Genomic DNA, 21,004 nt, shown 5'->3' on the forward strand with positions numbered 1-21,004 from the left:
TCTTTCCTGATGAAGCAACTGTTGGTTGCGAAAGCTTGAATTTTGTGTGTATGTTTGTGTGTCTATCAACCTGCCAGCGCTTTCATTTGGTAAGTCACATCATCTTTGTTTTTAGATATATTTTTCCCACGTGGAATGTTTCCCTCTATTATAACTTCTGCACAACTTCAGTGCAGTAATGTGTTCATTGTAAATAAGTATTATAGTAGTTGTATTACATTTTTATTACCTTATAAATAAATAAATAAACTTTTTAATTTTAAATTCAGTGCATTAGTATTTGTAAAATGAGTCTTTCATATAGTGTTCATTAAAAAATGACGATCATTCCACTTGGGACCTGTGGAATGGTAATTAGCTTATTTGTTTTAGTTGTAAATATCTGTCATGTATTATTGTTTTTCTGACATGTTCCACATCCTGGAGGACCTCCTCACTACGGATCAGTTGGAATGAAAGTAAAGTAAATCTAATCTAATCTTATCTAAACAGTGTACAGACTAATGTTGTACTGCACCTGAAATTCGCTAGGAAGTAAACAGTATGCGAGCAATTCCAATCTCTGTCTCAACAGTGCAACACAGTCTTTGTGAACAATGTTTAAAGGGGTGCATAGAGACCACAAAACCTTTATTATTCAAACTAAATAAAGTGAAAACATTGCAACAGGCATAGAAACTGGTGCGTGCAGCACTGGTATAAGGCGATACTCATGGACGAATCTAAGTCTGAAGTATCTGAAAGCCATTGTCGAATATTTCTTTGTCGATTGCATGGAGAGTTTATGAAGAGTCACTTTGTGACACATATAGGCCCCACTGACTTCTTGTGTGTTTCTTCTAACAATTTTCCAAAGATAAGTTTCATATAATGCCTGTAGTATATATGTAATTATTTCAGCAAATGACACATTTAGAGAATCAGTGTATCGTATGGAGCTTTTATATATATATAAAATAGAAGGAAACATTCCACGTGGGAAAAATTATATATAAAAACAAAGATGAGGTGACTTACCGAACAAAAGCGCTGGCAGGTCGATAGACACACAAACAGACGCATACATACACACAAAAAAAAACCCACTTCCTTTCGTCTTCCCCTCTCCTTCCCTCTTTCCTGATGAGGCAACAGTTTGTTGCGAAAGCTTGAATTTTGTGTGTATGTTTGTGTTTGTTTGTGTGTCTATCGACCTGCCAGCGCTTTTGTTCGGTAAGTCACCTCATAAACACAAACAGACGCATACATACACACAAAATTCCAGCTTTCGCAACAAACTGTTGCCTCATCAGGAAAGAGGGAAGGAGAGGGAAAGACGAAAGGAAGTGGGTTTTAAGGGAGAGGGTAAGGAGTCATTCCAATCCCGGGAGCGGAAAGACTTACCTTAGGGGGAAAAAAGGACGGGTATACACTCGCACATACACACATGCACATACGCACATATCCATCCACACATATACAGACACAAGCAGACAAGCAGACATGTGTGGATGGATATGCGTGTGTGTGCGAGTGTATACCCGTCCTTTTTCCCCCCTAAGTTAAGTCTTTCCGCTCCCGGGATTGGAATGACTCCTTACCCTCTCCCTTAAAACCCACTTCCTTTCATCTTTCCCTCTCCTTCCCTCTTTCCTGATGAGGCAACAGTTTGTTGCGAAAGCTTGAATTTTGTGTGTATGTATACATCTGTTTGTGTTTCTATCGACCTGCCAGCGCTTTCGTATGGTAAGTCACATCATCTTTGTTTTTAAATATATTTTTCCCGCGTGGAATGTTTCCCTCTATTAAGAGAAATGTGGGGAACTGAAGAATATAAATTGGCCAAGTCAGTCACCTGACTTACATCTCATTGAACTCTTAAGAAATGAACTTGACAGGGAGGTCAGTAAATGGAAGTCATCTAATGTTGAAGGTCTATGAAATAATTTACAGACAGGTTGGACTGCAACATCTGCAGAAACACTAAAAAATCTTATCTCCGGAATGTTAAGAGACCACAGAGGGGATACTTTGAAGAGACTAAAATCTAAACCATATTGTCTTACACTTAATGACAGAGACAGAAAATATTTTGTACTTCTATTTAATTTATACGGTATGTTTGTAAATTGAAATAAAGTATACTGTTTTTATCATGGATGATCGAAAACTTCTGCCTAGCCTACAATTAGAACATTTTTAAGGCTCAATAACAGCTCGTTTGGCCATCTTCCTGAAGATGGTCCAATAAACCAAAAACTACTTTGACATAAACAAAAATCAGTAGAACAAAAAACAGTGTACTTGTTATTCAACCTAATATCTGGAACTGTTCTACCAAGAAATAATGGAAGAATCCTTAAACACAAAGAAATGAAATGGTAGTATGACATTTATTGGGCAGGATATCCCCTTCGGGGGTTCGGCCACTGTATATTTGCAAGTCATTTTAGTTGACACCACTTCGGCGACTTGTGTGTCAATGATGATGTAAGTGAGATGAAGGACACACAACAACCAGTCCCCTGCCAGGAATCGAACCCGGGCCCCCTTGTGTGGTAGGCAGTAACGCTACTGCTGTGCCATGGATAAATAAGACCAAGACTTAATCCAATATGTATATATTTTGTTGTCTGATGTTCCACCACAGTAAAAGAAACAGGCAACAAGATCCACAGTATCTGAGCAGCCAACATCAACAATTCAATGCTAAGGCTGAAGTAGTTGATCACAAATGCATGAAATTCAAACCATTGTTCACTTTGCCTCAGGCAAGTATGTTCTGAGCAAGGTTTTAAAGGATGCAAAAAAACTGCTGCCAGGAAGTTGCTATGTAAACAAAGAGAGATACATCACATCTTAAATTCTCTTGAGATGAAGCTTATTACTATGTTAATTATTTTGGCAGCTATAACTAAAAGATCTTTTACAGAAGTCTAAACCTAGCTGACAAACAAAAATTGAAAAAAGCAAATGTGACTAACAAACCTTAGGAGTTTTGGTCTTACAAAAAATCAGTAGCAGATCAAAATCATCTACTCAATCATCACCATACTGTTACCTAAATGAAGGAAGACAAAGATAAAGCCAAAATACTAAATTCAGTCTTCCGAAACTGTTTCACTTTGGAAGATTGTAATATGGCGCCTCCTTTCAATCATCACATGAATGCCAAAATGGCATATAATGTTATAAGTGATCATAGAATGGAACAGCAACTACAATCACATAGTACTGGAAAGGCTTCCAGACCAAATGAGATACCTGTATGATTCTGCAGAGATAGTTTTAAAGAACTTGCTTCCTTTCTAGCAGCGTTTTATCATAATATGCTGGAGCAATGAAGGATGCCTAGCAACTGTCAAACATGCAGGTTATTTATTTTTTCAAGAAGGTTCATAGAACAGATGCACATAATTACAGGCCTATATTGAAGACACCAGTCTGTTGTAGAATTATGGAACATGTTTTATACTCCGGTATTATGGTGTTTATGAAGAATGAAAATCACTTCTATAAAAATCAAAATTGATTACGAAAACAGAAATCTTGCAAAGTCCTGCTCACTCTGCTCATCTACAAGATCCATAGCATCGCAAATATTGGAGCTTAGGTGGCTGCTGTGTTACTTGACTTTGGGAAGGAATTTGATACAGTCCCATACATCACAGGGGGGGGGGGATTGCAAGCTTACTGAGTATCAGACCAGATTTGTGACTGGATTCAAGACTTCCTTGTAGACAGAATTCATCATGTTACTCTTAACATAACAAAATCAACTGGTGTAAATGTAATATCTGAAGTACCCCAAAGAAGTGCGACAGGACCATTACTGCTTACAATAATATACAAATGATCCAGTGAGTAATATTGGAAGCGCCTTGTGGCAGTTTTCAGATGATGCAGAAGACTAGAAAAGTGCAGGAAGATCTGTAGTGGATAGATGAAAGGTGCACTGACTGGCAGTTGACTCTGAATGGAAATAAATGTAATGCATTGCACATACATAGGAGAAGAAATCCGCTGCTTTAAAATTACATTATTGGTGACAAACTGCAGGAAACAGTAATTACCGTAAAATATCTAGTAGTAGTCTTCCACAGTGACCTTAAGTGGAATAACCAAACAAAACAAATAGTAGGTTAAGCAGATTCATCCACGACAGAAGTGGCTTACAAAAAACTTATTCTACCAATTCTTGAGTATTGCACATCAGTTTGAGACACACTGAGGTTCGATTACTGGAAGACGGTGACAAAATCTAACAGACAGGTGTGTTTAGTCATGGAATTGTTTAGTCATGCAAGAGAGTTATGGAGATGCTCAACAGTCACCAGGGGAAGATGCTACAAGAATTCCAAAACAGTACCTTCCATGAAGAGTCGGACAACATATTACTTCCTCCCACAAGCGCCTCCCAAAATGAGTACAAGAAATTTGAGTGATCAGAGCTAATACAGAGGTTTACCAACAACCATTCTCCCCATTCCCCACTTGTGACAGGAACTACAAATTATAGGGACAATCTTAACACGAAGGAGAGTGACTGAGGCAGTCTTCCTCTCCGGGTATAACTCAATCTGAACGATCTTCCTTTTAACTTTAACAGTGAGAATAATGTTCTCAATCACAATAAATAAATCACAAGGGCATTTTATTAAGTACTGTGGAGTAGGTCTGAGATTGCAAGATTGCAATGTTTCTCCCACAGGTAACTTTATGTTGTTTGCTCGAAAAAGAATTCACCCAAAAATTTATTCTTGCCCCTGGAGGAACAAAAAAAAAAAAGTGTACCAGTATACTCATACTGTGTCAAATTAGTATTACACTGAATCTGTAAAGGAGTTTACTTCATAATATGTATCTGCATTTACACTTTTTTTAAAATATGTAAATAAACTGTGTTTTTACACTATAAACAGATGTAATTCATTTTCCTATTCAATGTAATTTGGCATATGTAAGTAACCAGGCATCACTGGCTAGCCAGCTAGTAAAGTTATAAATTCATTCTCCCCCCCCCCCCCCCCAAAAAAAAAAAATCTCCCTCTGCCACCCCCACCCCAAATAAGCTTCTCCAAACTACTCTTAATCATTCAAGGAAGATTTTAACTGAAGATCTAATTCATCCACAGAAATATAACCCACAGGAATACAATGCACACTTTCAGTCAGTTGTGACGAAATGAGAAGATAAATGTTACCTGAGCAGTGGTGCCTCATCACTTCTTGGGCTCCAGTCAATAGGCCCAGGATGGCTAACCTTGTGCGCTAACAGCTGATCAAGACTATCTCGAAGTCTCTGAAAAGAAGAATTATGCATAAGAGAATCAGAAACTGTGGGCAATGGAAGCATATGCCTATTTACTACTTGGTGTACAAAATCTACAAAAAGGGGTCAAAACTCCAAAACTGTCTATCCTCCCTACAAAGACATTAAACACACTGTAAAGATGACACACTGTGTTGCAGACATGCACAACAAAAAGACACTTACAAATTCACTTTCATAGAAAAGCAAACACACGAACATTCATTCTCACAAACATGTAAACCTCACATGCACATACCCGACATCTCCAACAGCTCAGATTTGAATGCCCAGTCTGAGCTGCTGGAGTGGTGGTCGCGCGCGCTCGTGTGTGTGTGTGTGTGTGTGTGTGTGTGTGTGTGGGGGGGGGGGGGGGGGGGGGGGGGGAGGGGGGGGGGGGTTCCTTTTCTGACAAAGGCTTTGGCCAAAAGCATAATGTATAAGTGTCTTCTTGTTGTGCCTGTCTGGAACTCAACATATCATCTTTACGGTGAGTAGCAATCTACATATTCCTTATATTGTTGATAGTCAACCTAGAGTTTCAATTTGTTTGATATTTAAAGAAATAGAGGCGTATGAAGTGGTAAAACAAATAGTATGTATTGGAATATGAGAATCAGTTCTTCTGTTTAAAGGAAAACCAGGCTGAAATTATAAAATGAACCAAAGTGAATTAAGTAAGGGACTTAAACGTATGATGAAAACTGAAACAGAAGAGAGAATTGTTTTACATAAGGAGCAAACGTTTGTTACTAATTTGCATTATGAGTCAATGCTAACTGGTTCTCCAAATGTCTCATTTGCTGAAATAATTACATATAAACTGCATATATTACAAAACTTGTCCTTGGAAACACATGAGAAGTCTATGGGGGCTCATTTATGTATATTCCAAGAGTTACACCATGAGGACATGATTGACAATTGATCGCTCATACACATATACACTTGGAATATAGTTGGCACACAAAGACAAAACTTTTTGTAAGGAAGAGTGATTATCATTCTTAATCAGTTACACAGGGGCTTCAGAATGTGTATACTCACTTGTGCACAGAAGAGTCCTTCAAACTGACTGACTTTTACAAGTGAAAACTCCTAAAATAGTGCTCAGTAACTATTTTTTCAACATTATGAGTAGGAATTACTTACAACAACAAGGAAAACTCGGTGACATTGCCAATTAGTGTTAGGGTGTGCTCAAATGGCAAACGGTGGTTTAAACGGTTACTGCTGATAAGCAGGAGACCTGCGATACACTCCTGGTCTGCCACAGATGACATATTCATGACACTGCATGTTCATCATTTCTGAACACAATTCACTGATACCATTTCATGTTACTCTACTGATTCCATTTTAGTGAATTTAATTCAACTTGTATGAAAATCAAAATATTTTAATTTACAGTGCTAATATGACTATTATAACCAAATTATTTTTTAGGATCTTTGTAAAGACCCACAACTACATCTATGAATATAGTCCCCAATCCTTTGTAAAGTGCTTGGCAAAAGTTACTTTATACCAATGTCAGTGACTTTCTCTACTATTCCATTTGGATATGGTGCAAGAGAAAAATTACTGCTTCTATGTCTTGTCAAATGCTTTAATCTCCCTTATTTTTACCTCATGGCCTCTACAATGCAAACAGAAGACAACAATGTAGCCTTGGGTATATTACTTATACAACTTGACATAATAAACTATCAATTAACAATATTTGTTACATTCCATCCTAAATTATCAATTAGAGACATAATGCATCACTGATTTGGCTTAACACAACAGAATTAATGATTTAGCAAAAGGCAATAAAGCCATGCAAGTGATGCGTTCAGTGCTCCAAGGGACTCTTCTCCAGTATTACCACATACAAATCCTATAATTCCATCTCCACTACACCTATGATATGCAGCAGTACATGGTATTAGACAGTGAAAGCATTAATGCTGTGGTGGTGCAGTGAATACAATTACAGATATAAACAAAATTGTTATTAGTTAGAAATAGATACAAATAAATGCACTAACAATTGCAGATAGCTTGATAATGGCCATGGAGCTGAAATAGGCTTATTGCACAAAAAGTAACATCATGATAAAAAGTCTGAATATAGAAGTGATCTGGCTTATTAAACATATAACGTCAGTACAAGACAATTTTTGTGATTAGTGTCATCAGATTTCTGGAGTAAACTTGCCATTAAGCCCTGAAGATGCTGCAAAAGATGGTGAAAGATCTTGTGCATTACACTGCACAAGCGACCTACACCTTCTACGATTTGAGAACCATAAAACGGTACAGGAAAACTCGAAGCTATGCAAGGCCATTGAAGCATGAAATTGACTTGAACAAGTCTAAGGGTTCAATGTTAATGAGAGAACTGTCTGAAGGAGTCTGGAAGAAGCCATTCTTCAATCCAGAAAACCTACTACCTGCTTGACTACATTTTGCAAGAGAATGTTGTGACTGGAGAGTACAACAACATAAAAAAAATGTTGCTCACCCATGGATCATGATTTGGCGTACGATCACCTCATGGTAGACGTAGGCAAGAGGAAACGTACAGTAGAACCCCACTTTTACGTTCCTGGAATTAACGTTTTCCCGCCGTTTATGACATTTTTTATCGGTCCCATCAAATTTCCTATGCCCACAATGTTAATCTGCACCCGATTTTGCATCAACATATTTATAATTTTCCGTGATTTACGCATTACGAAAAAATATTTGTGGAGAAAAAATGATGCTCGCATGATGTTGACCGTCCAGTAGTGTTTACAAATATTACGTGGTTAACTTTCTTGACACCACGGCACTCTACTCAGTGGATTTGAACCAGTAAACGTGTAAAAGTTGGAACAATTCGTGCTTTATCTCCTGCCGCTGCAAAGCTCTACTTGGCACGGTGGCTGATGGGAGTAACTAGGTTCTTTCGAATGAAGATATTGTGGCCAATCACAATAATTTCCAAACTGTCTTTACTGCGCAAATGCAGTTTCACGATTGTTGTAATTATCGTGACACCTTTGTCGAACCATATTTAGTGTGTTTTGGCGTATGGCCACTTGGAGCGCTAGTTGACACCATCGTTCACTTTGTGATGCTCAAATGTATTTAGTTTAAACACAGCGCAGGTACGTATTTTATTCATGCTGAGCAAAATGTGTTTTGAGAATTTATTCTCGTTGGCAAGTGCAGTATTTACATATGTATTTTTTGAGATGTTACACAAACAAACAATGTGAGCAACAGTTTGCATGTGTGTGTGGTTTTCTACATAATTGATGAGGCACAGTACCTGATAACCTCAAAAAGACGACTACAGTGCAAGAGACACAGAATAACACACATTCAAACACCGCACAAAATACTTATGAACATATTTGTACTTGACAATGAGAAAAATTTCCCTAAATGCATCGTGCAAAGCACGAAAAAGTACATAACTAGTGCAGTATTTCATTACTTAAATAATGAATGACAGTTGCTGGCTTTCAAAAACATATGAAATTGAATCCAACGTTCCTACTCCCCAGACAGTTATCAGTTCCACTTTTTATTAGATAATAAACCTTCATTAGATAATAAACAAGTCCCTGACAAGTCTTTCAGTGCCTGTCATGTACATATATCATACATAATGTGCAAGGGGGTCTCCTATACGTAAGTTTTACAGCATAAAACATTATTTCCCGAATTTTACATTTTCCCGCGTTACGCACCATTTTTTTGAAGTCTCTTGAAAAGTGTAAAAGTGGGGGTTGACTGTATTTCTCTTGCACATTCTCATTCTGGAAGCCTCTTCAGGTTAATTCTCCGATGGTGTGGGCAGGAATAAGTATGACTGCTAGGACAGGTCTGTCTTCATGTGGCATGGGAGGCTTCCAGCAGACTAGTATGTGGAGGAAATCCTTTTCCATTTATTAGTGGTGATTTTACATTAATTCATGATGATACATGCCCACTTGTTGCGAGAATTGTGCAAGAGTTCTTGGACGAAGCGGAGATTCATGCTATGGCTTGGCCTGCTCAACGTCATGATTTGAATCCTACTGAACAGGCATGAGACCAGCTGGGGAAAGAGCCTATCAGCACTATTAAGAGGCATTGCAGGATTCATGGGAGGTCCTCCTGAAAAAAATAGGAGATAATTAGTTGATTGATTGATTTGGGGGAGGGGAGCAAACAGCAAGGTTATCGGTCCCATGATCTAGGATGGCAGAAATCAAGGGAGGGACAACACAAACAGCACAGACCAGTCACAGGTAAGGGATAATGTGCAAACAAAGAGGAAAAATGGATGTCAGGGTGGCAGGAAGAGGAAAGAACAGGAGGGTGGTGGGTCAAGATAGGGAGAGCAAGGGCACTCCAGAAACATTATAAGCAGTGGGGCACCAACACCACCACTAATCAGTCCCAACACCCACACCATATCATTATCATGATACACGAAGGCCAACACTAGGGGAAGAAGACACAAGAAAAAAGGAAACAAAACTACACACAGATTAGAAAAAATGTAGGGAAAAGGTGGGGTGAACCTGGCTGGTGTGAAGGCAAGGTCAAGGCATCCATAACCAATGCCTACACTACCAGAGGGATTCAAATTGGGAGGGCACATTTACAGCAAAGGGCCAAAAGGTGGGGGCAGTCCAACAAGCTATGGATTACCATGAGCGGAACCCTGCAACTACAAAGAGGGGTGAGGGGGCACAATGAGGATTAGAAAACCACAGGTCAACATAGCATAGCCAATACAAAGACAGCAGAGGAGGCAGAGGATGGTAGAACCTGGTGAGGGGAACAAGAGAATCAATTGGAAGGGTCACTCTCACAGAGGTCATCACGTTGTGACCAGTGTAAGGAAGAGAGAGGTAGAGAGGGAACGATCAATGGCAGAGAAAGTGCCACATGAAGCACTAACGTAAGTAGGGGAACCACCATTAAGAAGGTGAAGTTTTGGCTCCCAAGAAACTGGTCAATCAGGAGCCCCCAACTAGATGAAGCACTGGCCCACAAAGGATGATGGGCATTAAAATCCCCAAGGAGAAGAAAGAGAGGGGGAAATTGCCAAGGGAGGGCAGTAAACATAGGTGGCCTGTCAAGAGGGAGATAGAAACTGCAGACCGTGATGGCAGTGTCCAAGTGGGTCTGAACGACAACCACTTCCAGTATGGTATGAAGTGGGATCCACATACTAACAACGTCTGTACAGACCAACGTGCAGCTTGGAATCCATGAAGGGTCAGTGAGTGAGCAGCAATAGAATGAGCTTCCTGGAGAACCACGCAAGCTGCCAAGAAAAAGATAATAAGCAGGTATTCAAACAGGTGACAAACGGGCTGGAGCCAATCACACCACCTGATCACCATCCATCACAAAAAATGATAGGGTGACATTCATAAATAAGATATCACACTCAGGTTGCGAGGGGGCAGATAGCACCTCTGGGGAGACTGGGTGAGGGGTAGGGGTGGGAACCTTGTCCTGGGACTTACATTATTTCTTCTTCTGCTTCTCCTCCTCCTCTTTCTTGTGTTGACGAGGGCAGGCCACAAAGGGAGAGCAAGCTTCTGCAAGATCCGGAACCAAAAGAGAGAGGTGACCTTGGGGCGCACAGACTCTGTGTCCCGTGGCAGAGTTGTGGTAGCAGGCCTCTGGCCCAAGAGATGCCAGGGTGAGGTGTCCCCTGGAGCCAGAGGTGCTGAATAAGGTGGCACATCTTTGGTTACAGAGGGGGAGTGGCAGCCGGAGGTGAGAGCAGGGGAACCACAGGGGAGGGGGAGAGGATAGGGGGTTGGAACTGTGGTAAGGAAGAGGGAGGAGAGGGGGACGGGACTGGAGTAAGGAAAAGGAAGGAGAGGGAAAGGACGTAACTGAGGCAAAAGTAGAAGATATTGACACAGGGTGGAGTTGGTCATATTTCTTATGTGCCTCAGTGTAAGACAGACAACCCTGGGACTTATACTCCAATAATTTCTTTTATTTCTTATAGCCCACGTAATCTGGTGTGCCTGGAAAGTGACAGTCGTGACAACTTACATACACAGGTGGAGGAACACAGGGGCTTCCCTCGTGGAATGGGTGCCCACAGTCACCACAGAGAGGGTCTGATGTACATCAGGAAGACATGTGCCCGAAATGCAAGCACCGAAAGCACCTCATGTGTAGCGGGACATATGGCTTCATGTCGCCGATAACATGTAACCTTGACATTCTCTGACAGGGTACCTCCCTCAAAAGCCAGAATGAAGGTGCCGGCATCTGTGTGGTTGTCCTTGCGACTTTTCTCCGCACATCAAACAAAATGAACCCCTATTATTCCAGATTAGCTCCGAGTTCCTCATCAGTTTGAAGAATGAGGACCTGACGAAAAATGACTCCCTGGACCATATTCAGAAACTGGTGAGGCGTAATGGACACCAGGACATTACCAAGATGATCACAAGCACAAAGAGCTGTGGACTGGGTGGCAGAAGCAGCTTTGATCAACAGGGAACCTGAGGGCAGCTTACTGAGAGACTCTACTCTGCCAAACTTTTCTTCAATATTTTCCACAAAAAACAGCAGCTTTGTCACAGTGAATGGTCCCCATCTGTCCTAGTAGAGACCAGACAGCAGGAAAGTGTTTCACTCCAAGTAGTGAGCCTGGTCCTCCTCCCAGGGTGTAGCCAAGCAGCATTCAGTGATTCATTACCACTCGAAAAGACGGTCGTAGGAAAACAGCCAGATTTTTGGAGCTTGAAACGATTCAAGCACAAAGCATCTGCTCTGCCACTCACATCAGGGGCTCTCACCATGGGCAGCACCCAGCCACAGCAATGGCCATATGGCACAGTGGCCACCGTTGGGAGTTCTGATGCTCCTGAATGACAAACAACCACTACTAGGCACACATGGGGATGCAACTGCTAAGGTATCAGAAGTGTGATCCTTGTGTTGTCAGGAGGCTCACTCAGCCAGATGCATACACAATAGCCCCACCACACAGACTGGCTATGCGTGCTGGTGACCTAGCGGGTGGCGGGAGGCTATGGCAGGGAAGGAAGAGGGGAAGGATGGGAAAGAAGAATCCACACCATAGACGCTAAAGAGGGAGTTGTTCCCCAAATGGCTCACACTACAGACAGAAAATGTAGAAGTAGAGGTGGGTGACCAAAAGTGCCAAAAAGGACGAAATAGAAAAGGCAAGCGAAGCAAAACCACAAGAAATACATGAAACCATGGGGATAGCTAGGACGTCATAAGTAAGAACACCAAGAGAGTGGGACAAGAGGGCAGTAAAGAAAGAGTGAGGATGAGGAGGGAGAGACATGGGGAAGGTAATGCAGCTCAGGAAGGAAGTGTGGGCTGCGATAGTTCAGGGAGCAAAATCATTTTCAGGATGCGAAGAAAGATCTGTGAAGCATAGAAAACCAAAACAGAGCTGTATGACTCATGAGATTCCTCAAGTTTGTCTGGAATGTGAATCCACTCAGGTTACTTCAACATCTCTGGCTTAATTTTTTTTATTGCTGTCTCTTTTTGTTATATTGTTATACATCTAAATGGACCATATTACAATTTTTTATCATAAAATAGTATTTAGTATCATAAAAGTGCCTCATGTTTAAAATAAAAATATTTTAAGAAACTGAAGTGTTGGGTTTTTTGTACTGGTCAGTGTATAATGTGGATTCTACTGCCACTCCTTACATGCACATGAATGTAATTGTGTTCGTATTTTATGTCTGCATTCTGCACAAACTTATCAGGACTACTGACTTTATCAAATTACATATATTTAATTCGGATATACACTGCCTATTACTCACTTGTATTACATCAGCAGTCTCCCTATAACACGCAAACCGAAGGTCCCCAGGCAGTACAACAACACCATCACCAGAGTCCTCTCCCTCATAAACTATGCCACAGCCAAAGAACAGCACAGCTAGTGGTGACACCATCGTAGTATCGTGCAAATAGACAGCTGTACTCCGCAGTTTTTGGTGGTAGACCAGCAAAGGAGATGGGAATTCGGGGCACTGCTCATTCACCGACTTTGGATGCAGTTTAACTCTGCCATCTTCAGGTGTGTCCAATGTTACAGAGTACTTCATTGTTTTCCGCACCTTCCGCACTTTCCTATGAAAATAAAAGTAGAGCCTGGTATGAGTTTACACAAATGAAGGACCAAGAGGTCACTGCCATTAAATGTGTATCTGTTCACAATTATAACAAGTGTTCATGAGATCAGAATGTCTATAAGGAACATGTGAACTGCAGATATTCTGGAACTTGCCTACATCTGACTTAATGAAAAATCCATCATGTGTGGTTCTTACCAGTGATATAGGACAGTATCAGTTTAGCAATGAAACATTTACACCACAGGCATTTGAAAAACAAAGGGCATTGCGCACATGTGCCATTCCTTTTACAAACATTAAAGATAAATTACAACTGATGATAATAGGTACAAGGACAGAATTTAAGCTTTCTCCCTCTATCAAATTTGGATTTTACATCATAAACAAGAACTACTGACCAGATTACATAGTCTTGCATGGTACGGAGTGATGAGAGTGATGTGATGTCATCAGCTGCTGGATGCTGTTACTGTTATTTTGAGTGTGATATTTTGAATGTATTTTTCAAATAGTTTCTGTTTGATATTTTTACCAAGGGTATTGAGGTAACCAGTTTTACTACAATTTGCATCTTCTGTGAGGTAAAAGCTATGTGGAGAGAGGGGGGGAGGGAGGGGGGGTGCTTCCGAGATTTTATTTATAGATTCTTTGCATTAGTGTTTTGCTTGTATGTAGCTAGGATGGCTAGTGCTCACATAGTTTGTATTTTTCATTCTGTAACTGAGGTGGCTTCAAACTCAGCCACTGTTTAAATCTACACTAATAATAAATCTGTAAAACTGTCATGTTCATCCATTTGTCTCTTTGGACACACTTCTCTTTTCATTTTTTTATTTATACTTTAAGTTCCGTAGGACCAAACTGAGGAGCAAATCTCCAAGGTCATGGAATGTGTCAAAACTACAACAAGAAATTTCACGGGGTTTACGCATGTAACTTGAGCATAACTTGGCTTTAGTTCACCAAAATCTGATCATGGAAAAAAGTATTGTGGTTTAAAGTTTTTCTAAAACCTTTTTGTCTGTCTGTCTGAACATGCTAATCTCCAAAACTACTAGATGAACTTTCATGGGGTTTTTAAAAGTAACTTGAACATATCTTGGGTATAAGCTTTATTTCATAAAATGGGATAATTGGAAAAAGAGATATCTTAGTTGAAAGTTTTGTCCATACTAATATTCTAAATATAAAAGGAACTCTGTCTGTTACATGTTAATGACTAGCCCCTGAACTGATTTCGAAGGACATTAGTGTGGAGATAGCTTGGAGCATGAGGAAGAGCATAGGCTACTTTAGAAAGTTTGTAGTACAAGATACTTATTGAAATGAAGACACGCAAATTATGAAAAAATATTTACTCATTGAAAAACCTATTTACTATTTGACTTTTGATATTTATAAAATTTGTGAAAATGCTTTTATTTGTTGATATGTGATATGGTTCAAAGTAATGAATACAATGCTTGTACAATCTTCAGTGTGTTCAATCCATACTTCCACACTATTTGCTGCATAATGTATACATTGTATAATGTATAAGTTAAATAATATTTGTATAATGGAAGGAAACATTCCACGTGGGAAAAATTATATATAAAAACAAAGATGAGGTGACTTACCGAACAAAAGCGCTGGCAGGTCGATAGACACACAAACAAACACAAACATACACACAAAATTCAAGCTTTCGCAACAAACTGTTGCCTCATCAGGAAAGAGGGAAGGAGAGGGGAAGTCGAAAGGAAGTGGGTTTTAAGGGAGAGGGTAAGGAGTCATTCCAATCCCGGGAGCGGAAAGACTTACCTTAGGGGGAAAAAAGGACAGGTATACACTAGCACACACGCACATATCCATCCACACATACAGACACAAGCAGACATATTTAAAGACCAATATGTCTGCTTGTGTCTGTATGTGTGGATGGATATGTGCGTGTGTGCTAGTGTATATCTGTCCTTTTTTCCCCCTAAGGTAAGTCTTTCCGCTCCCGGGATTGGAATGACTCCTTACCCTCTCCCTTAAAACCCACTTCCTTTCGTCTTCCCCTCTCCTTCCCTCTTTCCTGATGAGGCAACAGTTTGTTGCGAAAGCTTGAATTTTGTGTGTATGTTTGTGTTTGTTTGTGTGTCTATCGACCTGCCAGCGCTTTTGTTCGGTAAGTCACCTTATATTAAATAATATTTCGCTATTTCAATAGCACAATGCATAGATGCACACTGCTGTCCATACCCCTCTGTACACACTGATTGGTAGTGACTCTTCACATGCTGACATTGTGGATTGGGTCAACATGGAGGGAGAAGAGTGGGGCACATATCATAAGCCATGCTTATCTGAACAGTCAGACACTTGAGGGCAGCTAATGTTATTGCACCTACAGCAGCTTACTCACCCACTGTCACTCATCATAAACAAAACTACTGATATGCATGCACAGCCATGAATAACAGCTAGTTTTGAATAAAAGTCATCAGCAGTGGCAGCTAAAGCCTTCCTGCATAAGAAGTCACCCTTGCTCTACCAATGACCTTATCAAAGAGGGTGAAGGAATAGACAGAGGTTCATGGTGCTCTCTTGTCCTTGGGGTGGGAGAATCAGCTATGATCAATGGCATGATGGTGCAGAATGCAATGTAAACCACTGCATTACAGACATACAATGTGTATCCCAAGGACATGTAGCCAGTAACTGAAAAATTGTCATGATGATCTCTCCATTGGCAAAGAGATTCCAGATTAGTCCCTAACTCAGGTCTCTAGAAGGGGACTGCCAAGGGGAAGGTGACTATGAGAAAAAGATGGAATAACCAACTGTGGGATAACATTCTATGAGTCACAGCATAGAATGTCAGAAGTTTGAATGACACAGTAGAAAAGCTAGAGAATCTGGAAAGGGAAATGCACATGCTCAATCTAGATGTAGTAGGCAATCACTAAAGTGACATGGAAAGAAAATAAGGATTTCTGGTCAGACGAATATAGGTAATAACAGCAGCAGAAAATGGTATAACAGGAGTATTTGTCATAAGTAGGAAAGTAGGGCAGACAGTAAGCTAATGCAAACAGTTCAATGATAGAGTTCTTCTCATCAGATTCGACAGCAAACCAACACTGACAATGATGGTTCAGGTATACATGCTGACACAGCAAGCACAAGATGAAGAGATAGAGAAAGTATGTGAGGATATTGAATAGGTGATTCTGTATGTAAAGGGAGATGAAAATCTAGTAATCAAGGGGGATCGGAAAGTGATTGTAGGGGAAGGAACAGAAGAAAGGGTTATGGGAGAATATGGGCTAAGCTGTAGGAATGAGAGAGGAGGAAGACTAATTGAGTTCTGCAATAAATTTCAGCTAGTAATAACAAATGCTCTGATCAAGAATCACAAGAGGTGGTGGTACACTTGGAGAAAGCTGGGAGATAGAGGAAGATGCCAGTTACATTACATCATACTCAGGAAGAGATTTCAAAACCAACACTGGATTGTAAGACATAGCCAGGAGCAGATATAGACTCACATCACAATTTAGTAATGATGAAGAGTAGACTGAGGTTTAACAGAATTGTACAGAAGAATTAGTGTGGAAGGAAGTGGAATACTGAAGTACTGAGGAATGGTGCGACATACTTGAAGTTTGATAAGGATGGGGATACTGTGATAAAGAGTATCATAGTAGGCAGTTCAGTTGAAGAGATGTGGGAACCTCTAAAAAGGGCAATTACAGATGTTGGACAGTCAGACATACATACAAGGAAGATAAATCTGAAGAAACCTTGGGTAACAGAGGAAATATTTCAACCGATTGATGAAAGGAGGAAGTTGAAAACTGTCCAGGGAAAGACAGGAATACAGCAATATAAATCACTTAGGAATGAAATAAATAGGAAGTGCAGGATAGCCAAAGTGAAATGGCTGCAGGAAAAAGTAATGAAACCAAAAACGATATGACCATCAGAAAGACTGACTCAGCCTATAGAATAGTGAATCCAACCTCTGATGAAATTAAGAGCAAGTGTGGTAACATTAAGAGTGCAATAGGAATTCCACTGTTAAATGCAGGAGAAAGAGTGGACAAGTGGGAAGCGTATACTAAAGGGTTCTATGAGGGGAAGGACTCATCTAATGACTTGACAAAGGATGGTGTCGATAAGGAGGACACAGGGAACCCAGTATTAGAGTAAGAATTTAAAAGATCTCTGAAAGACTTGAGATCCAATAATCAGAAGGGTAGACCGCACTCCATCGGGATTTCTAATATCATTGGGTGCAATGGCAAGCAAATGACTATTCAAGCTGGTCTGTGGAATCTATGATACTGGCAACTGAGGGATAATGTATCACTTTGGAGAAAGTCTCTCTAACCGAAGAAGTATCATCATGACTCTGAGCAAGCATCTTGTTATTTTAGAAAGCAGATGTTTGTTTTGGATTGCACATTGTGCAGGAAATTTTCTGTTTCTTTTGCCTGTCATGAGAGCGAAAGTTGACACAGCGTATTTGCAATGCATGGGCAATGGGCACTGGGTTCCTGTACATGAAGACACCTGCTGGCGAGGTCTGTTATTTCAATAAAATGCAGTCCCACTTCGGATATTCGCTGTGGGTCACAGAACCTCACCTTGCATGACAGTGGTAATGGCGTCATTTGTTGTAATGGCGTCATTTGTCAAGAGAGACTCAAGAAAGCATAAAATGCGAAAATGACACAACTAATATATATTGTAAACTTTTAAGTCATATGCTGTATTAAAATCTAACATGGAATTATATAACGGAGGTGCAATACATGCGCGATAAACAAGCAGCAGCATGTGAATTTATCAAGCAGTGACTGGTGTTTGAGATTTCCTGCTGGCATCTTCAAGAAAGGAGTCTGGAGTGCCTTAAGACCATAGCAACACAGTACTGTCAAACAGTTAAATTAAGTAACAGCGACCTCAAATACACTTGTGCAGTCCACTTCTATATGAAGCTCAAACAATTAGGGTGTTGCATTCCACAATGTACCATCAAACGTTCGGAAAAATGTCATCGCACAATACTGAAGACAGCAAGGGCAAATAGGTACGAAAATTAACACACAATCAGCTTCACATCTCATGCATCCAAGTTGCTGACAAGAATAACAAAGAAAATGTGGGAAAGAAAACTGAGTATATTATAGATCAGGGAAAGTCACCAGAGAGGAAATTTTGGTTTCACACTTGATAATGAAAGCAAGGCTGAAAAAAATCTAGATGCACTCTTACAACTTGTTGATCTAGAAAAAGCTTTCAACAAATGTGAAGTGGTGCAAGATGTTTGAAATTCTGAGAAAATAGCTACAGGGAAAGGTGGGCTAAATGTGATATGTACAAGAACCAGAGGAAACAAGATTGGAAGGCAAAGAAAAAAGTGCTCGGATTAAAAAGGGTGTAAGATAGGGATGCAGTCTTTTGCCCCCACTGCTCAATCTACAGATTAAAGAAGCAACAATGAAAATAAAAGAAAGGTGGGATTAAAATTCTGGGTGAAAGGATATCAATGATAAGATTCACTGATGACATTGCTATCCTCAGTGAAAGTGAAGAAGAATTACAGGATTGGCTGAATGGAGTGAACCGTCTAATTGAGTGCAGAGTATGGATTGAGAGAGAGTAAACTGGTAAAAGATAAAAGAAGTGAGAAGTAGCAGAAATGAGGTCACAAAGTAGATTAAGTTAAGGAATTCTGCTACACTGGAAACAAAATAACACGATGTATGAAGTGTGAGGACATGAAAGGCAGACTAGCACAGGCAAAGAGGATAATCCAGTCCAAGAGAAGCCTACAGATATCAAACACTGGTCTTAACCACTTAACCTATGATTTAACTTCCAATGGGCTGGGCCTGAAATGTAAATATAATTTCCCGGCCTTCAAGCCATTCCACGATTCAGTAAATCAGTCTGATGTTGTACCAACTTATGAAATGTGAGTATGTATGCAAGATCCAACTGGTTTGATTTTGTGAAATATCTGATAAGTAATTATAATATCATTTCATAGTCATGTTAGAAATATGGCAAAAGATTTATTAACAATCAATACAATACAGTATTAAGCAATAGCATTTATTTCCAATTCTTGAATACATTCACAATTCACATAATTAGCACTTTTACAAAAAGCAACAACACAAATCAATAATCTGTAATATCTATTGAAACATACGGGTACATATAACAGAACTTTACATCCGTTGCACTTCCATGTTGTTTCACTATCATCATCATCATCATTTAAGACTGATTATGCCTTTCAGTATTCAGTCTGGAGCATAGTACCCCTTATAGAATTCCTCCATGCTCCCCTATTCACTGCTAACATTGGTGCCTCTTCTGATGTTAAGCCTATTACTTCAAAATCATTCTTAACCAAATTCAGGTACCTTCTCCTTGGTCTACCCCGACTCCTCCTACCCTCTACTACTGAACCCATGAGTCTCTAGGGTAACCTTGCTTCTCCCATGCATGTAACATGACCCCATCATCTAAGCCTGTTCGCCCTGACTGCTACAGCTATAAGAGTTCATTCCCAGTTTTTCTTTGATTTCCTCATTGTGGACACCCTCCTGCCATTGTTCCCATCTACTAGCACCTGCAATCACCCTAGCTATTAACCTTAATCCACCCAGCTTTTGCTCCCACACAACAAAGTTGGTCGAAAGATTGAACGGTGCACAGATAACTTAGTCTTGGTACTGACTTCCTTCTTGCAGAAGAGAGTAAATCGTAGCTGAGCACTCACTGCATTAGCTTTGCTACACCTCGCTTCCAGTTCTTTCACTATGTTGCCATCCTGTGAGAATATGCATCCTAAGTACTTGAAACCATCCACCTGTTCTAACTTTGTTCCTCCTATTTGGCACTCAATCCGTTTATATCTCTTTGCCACTGACATTACTTTCATTTTGGAGATGCTAATCTTCATACCATAGTCCTTACATTTCTGATCTAGCACTGAAATATTACTTTGCAACCTTTCAATGAATCTGCCATCACAACTAAGTCATCCGATATGCGACTGCTTATTTTGTGTTCACATATCTTGATCTCACCCAGCCAGTCTATTGTTTTCAACATATGATCCATAAATAACAGGAACAACAGTGGAGACAGGTTGCAGCCTTGTCTTACCCCTGAAACTACTCTGAACCATGAACTCAATTTACTGTCAACTCTAACTGCTGCCTGACTATCTATGTAAAGACCTTTAATTGCTTGCAAAAGTTTGCCTCCTATTCCATAATCTCATAGAACAGACAACAACTTCCTCAAGGAACCCGGTCATATGCCTTTTCTAGATCTATAAAGCATAGATACAATTTCCTGTTCCACTCTTAACACTTCTCCATTATTTGCCATAAGCTAAAGATCTGGTCCTGACAACCTCTAAGAGGCCTAAACCCACACTGATTTTCATCCAATTTGTCCTCAACTAATACTCACACTTTCCTTTCAACAAAATGCTGATTTTACCCAAAATGCTGATTAAAGAGATACCTCTGTAGTTGTTACAATCTTTTCTGTTTCCATGTTTAAAGATTGGTGTGAT

General features: G+C 40.0%; 1 protein-coding gene across 3 annotated transcripts in view; it reads right to left on the reverse strand.

Annotated features, from left to right (window-relative positions):
- LOC124594980 (ATP-dependent DNA/RNA helicase DHX36) overlaps positions 1-21,004 on the reverse strand; it is a 248,689-nt gene that overhangs the window by 13,777 nt on the left and 213,908 nt on the right. For 2 of the 3 annotated variants that reach the window (XM_047133510.1, XM_047133509.1), the window contains exons 17-19: positions 13,111-13,423; positions 10,795-10,878; positions 5,184-5,281 (exon numbers count right to left, since the gene is read on the reverse strand). In XM_047133510.1, coding sequence (XP_046989466.1) covers positions 5,184-5,281; positions 10,795-10,878; positions 13,111-13,423 — 495 coding nt within the window. The remainder of the gene's footprint in view (positions 1-5,183; positions 5,282-10,794; positions 10,879-13,110; positions 13,424-21,004) is intronic. The other variant, XM_047133511.1, reaches the window with a different exon arrangement.

This window comes from Schistocerca americana, chromosome 2, assembly GCF_021461395.2.
Source record: "Schistocerca americana isolate TAMUIC-IGC-003095 chromosome 2, iqSchAmer2.1, whole genome shotgun sequence".
Taxonomy (NCBI): Eukaryota; Metazoa; Arthropoda; class Insecta; order Orthoptera; family Acrididae; genus Schistocerca; species Schistocerca americana.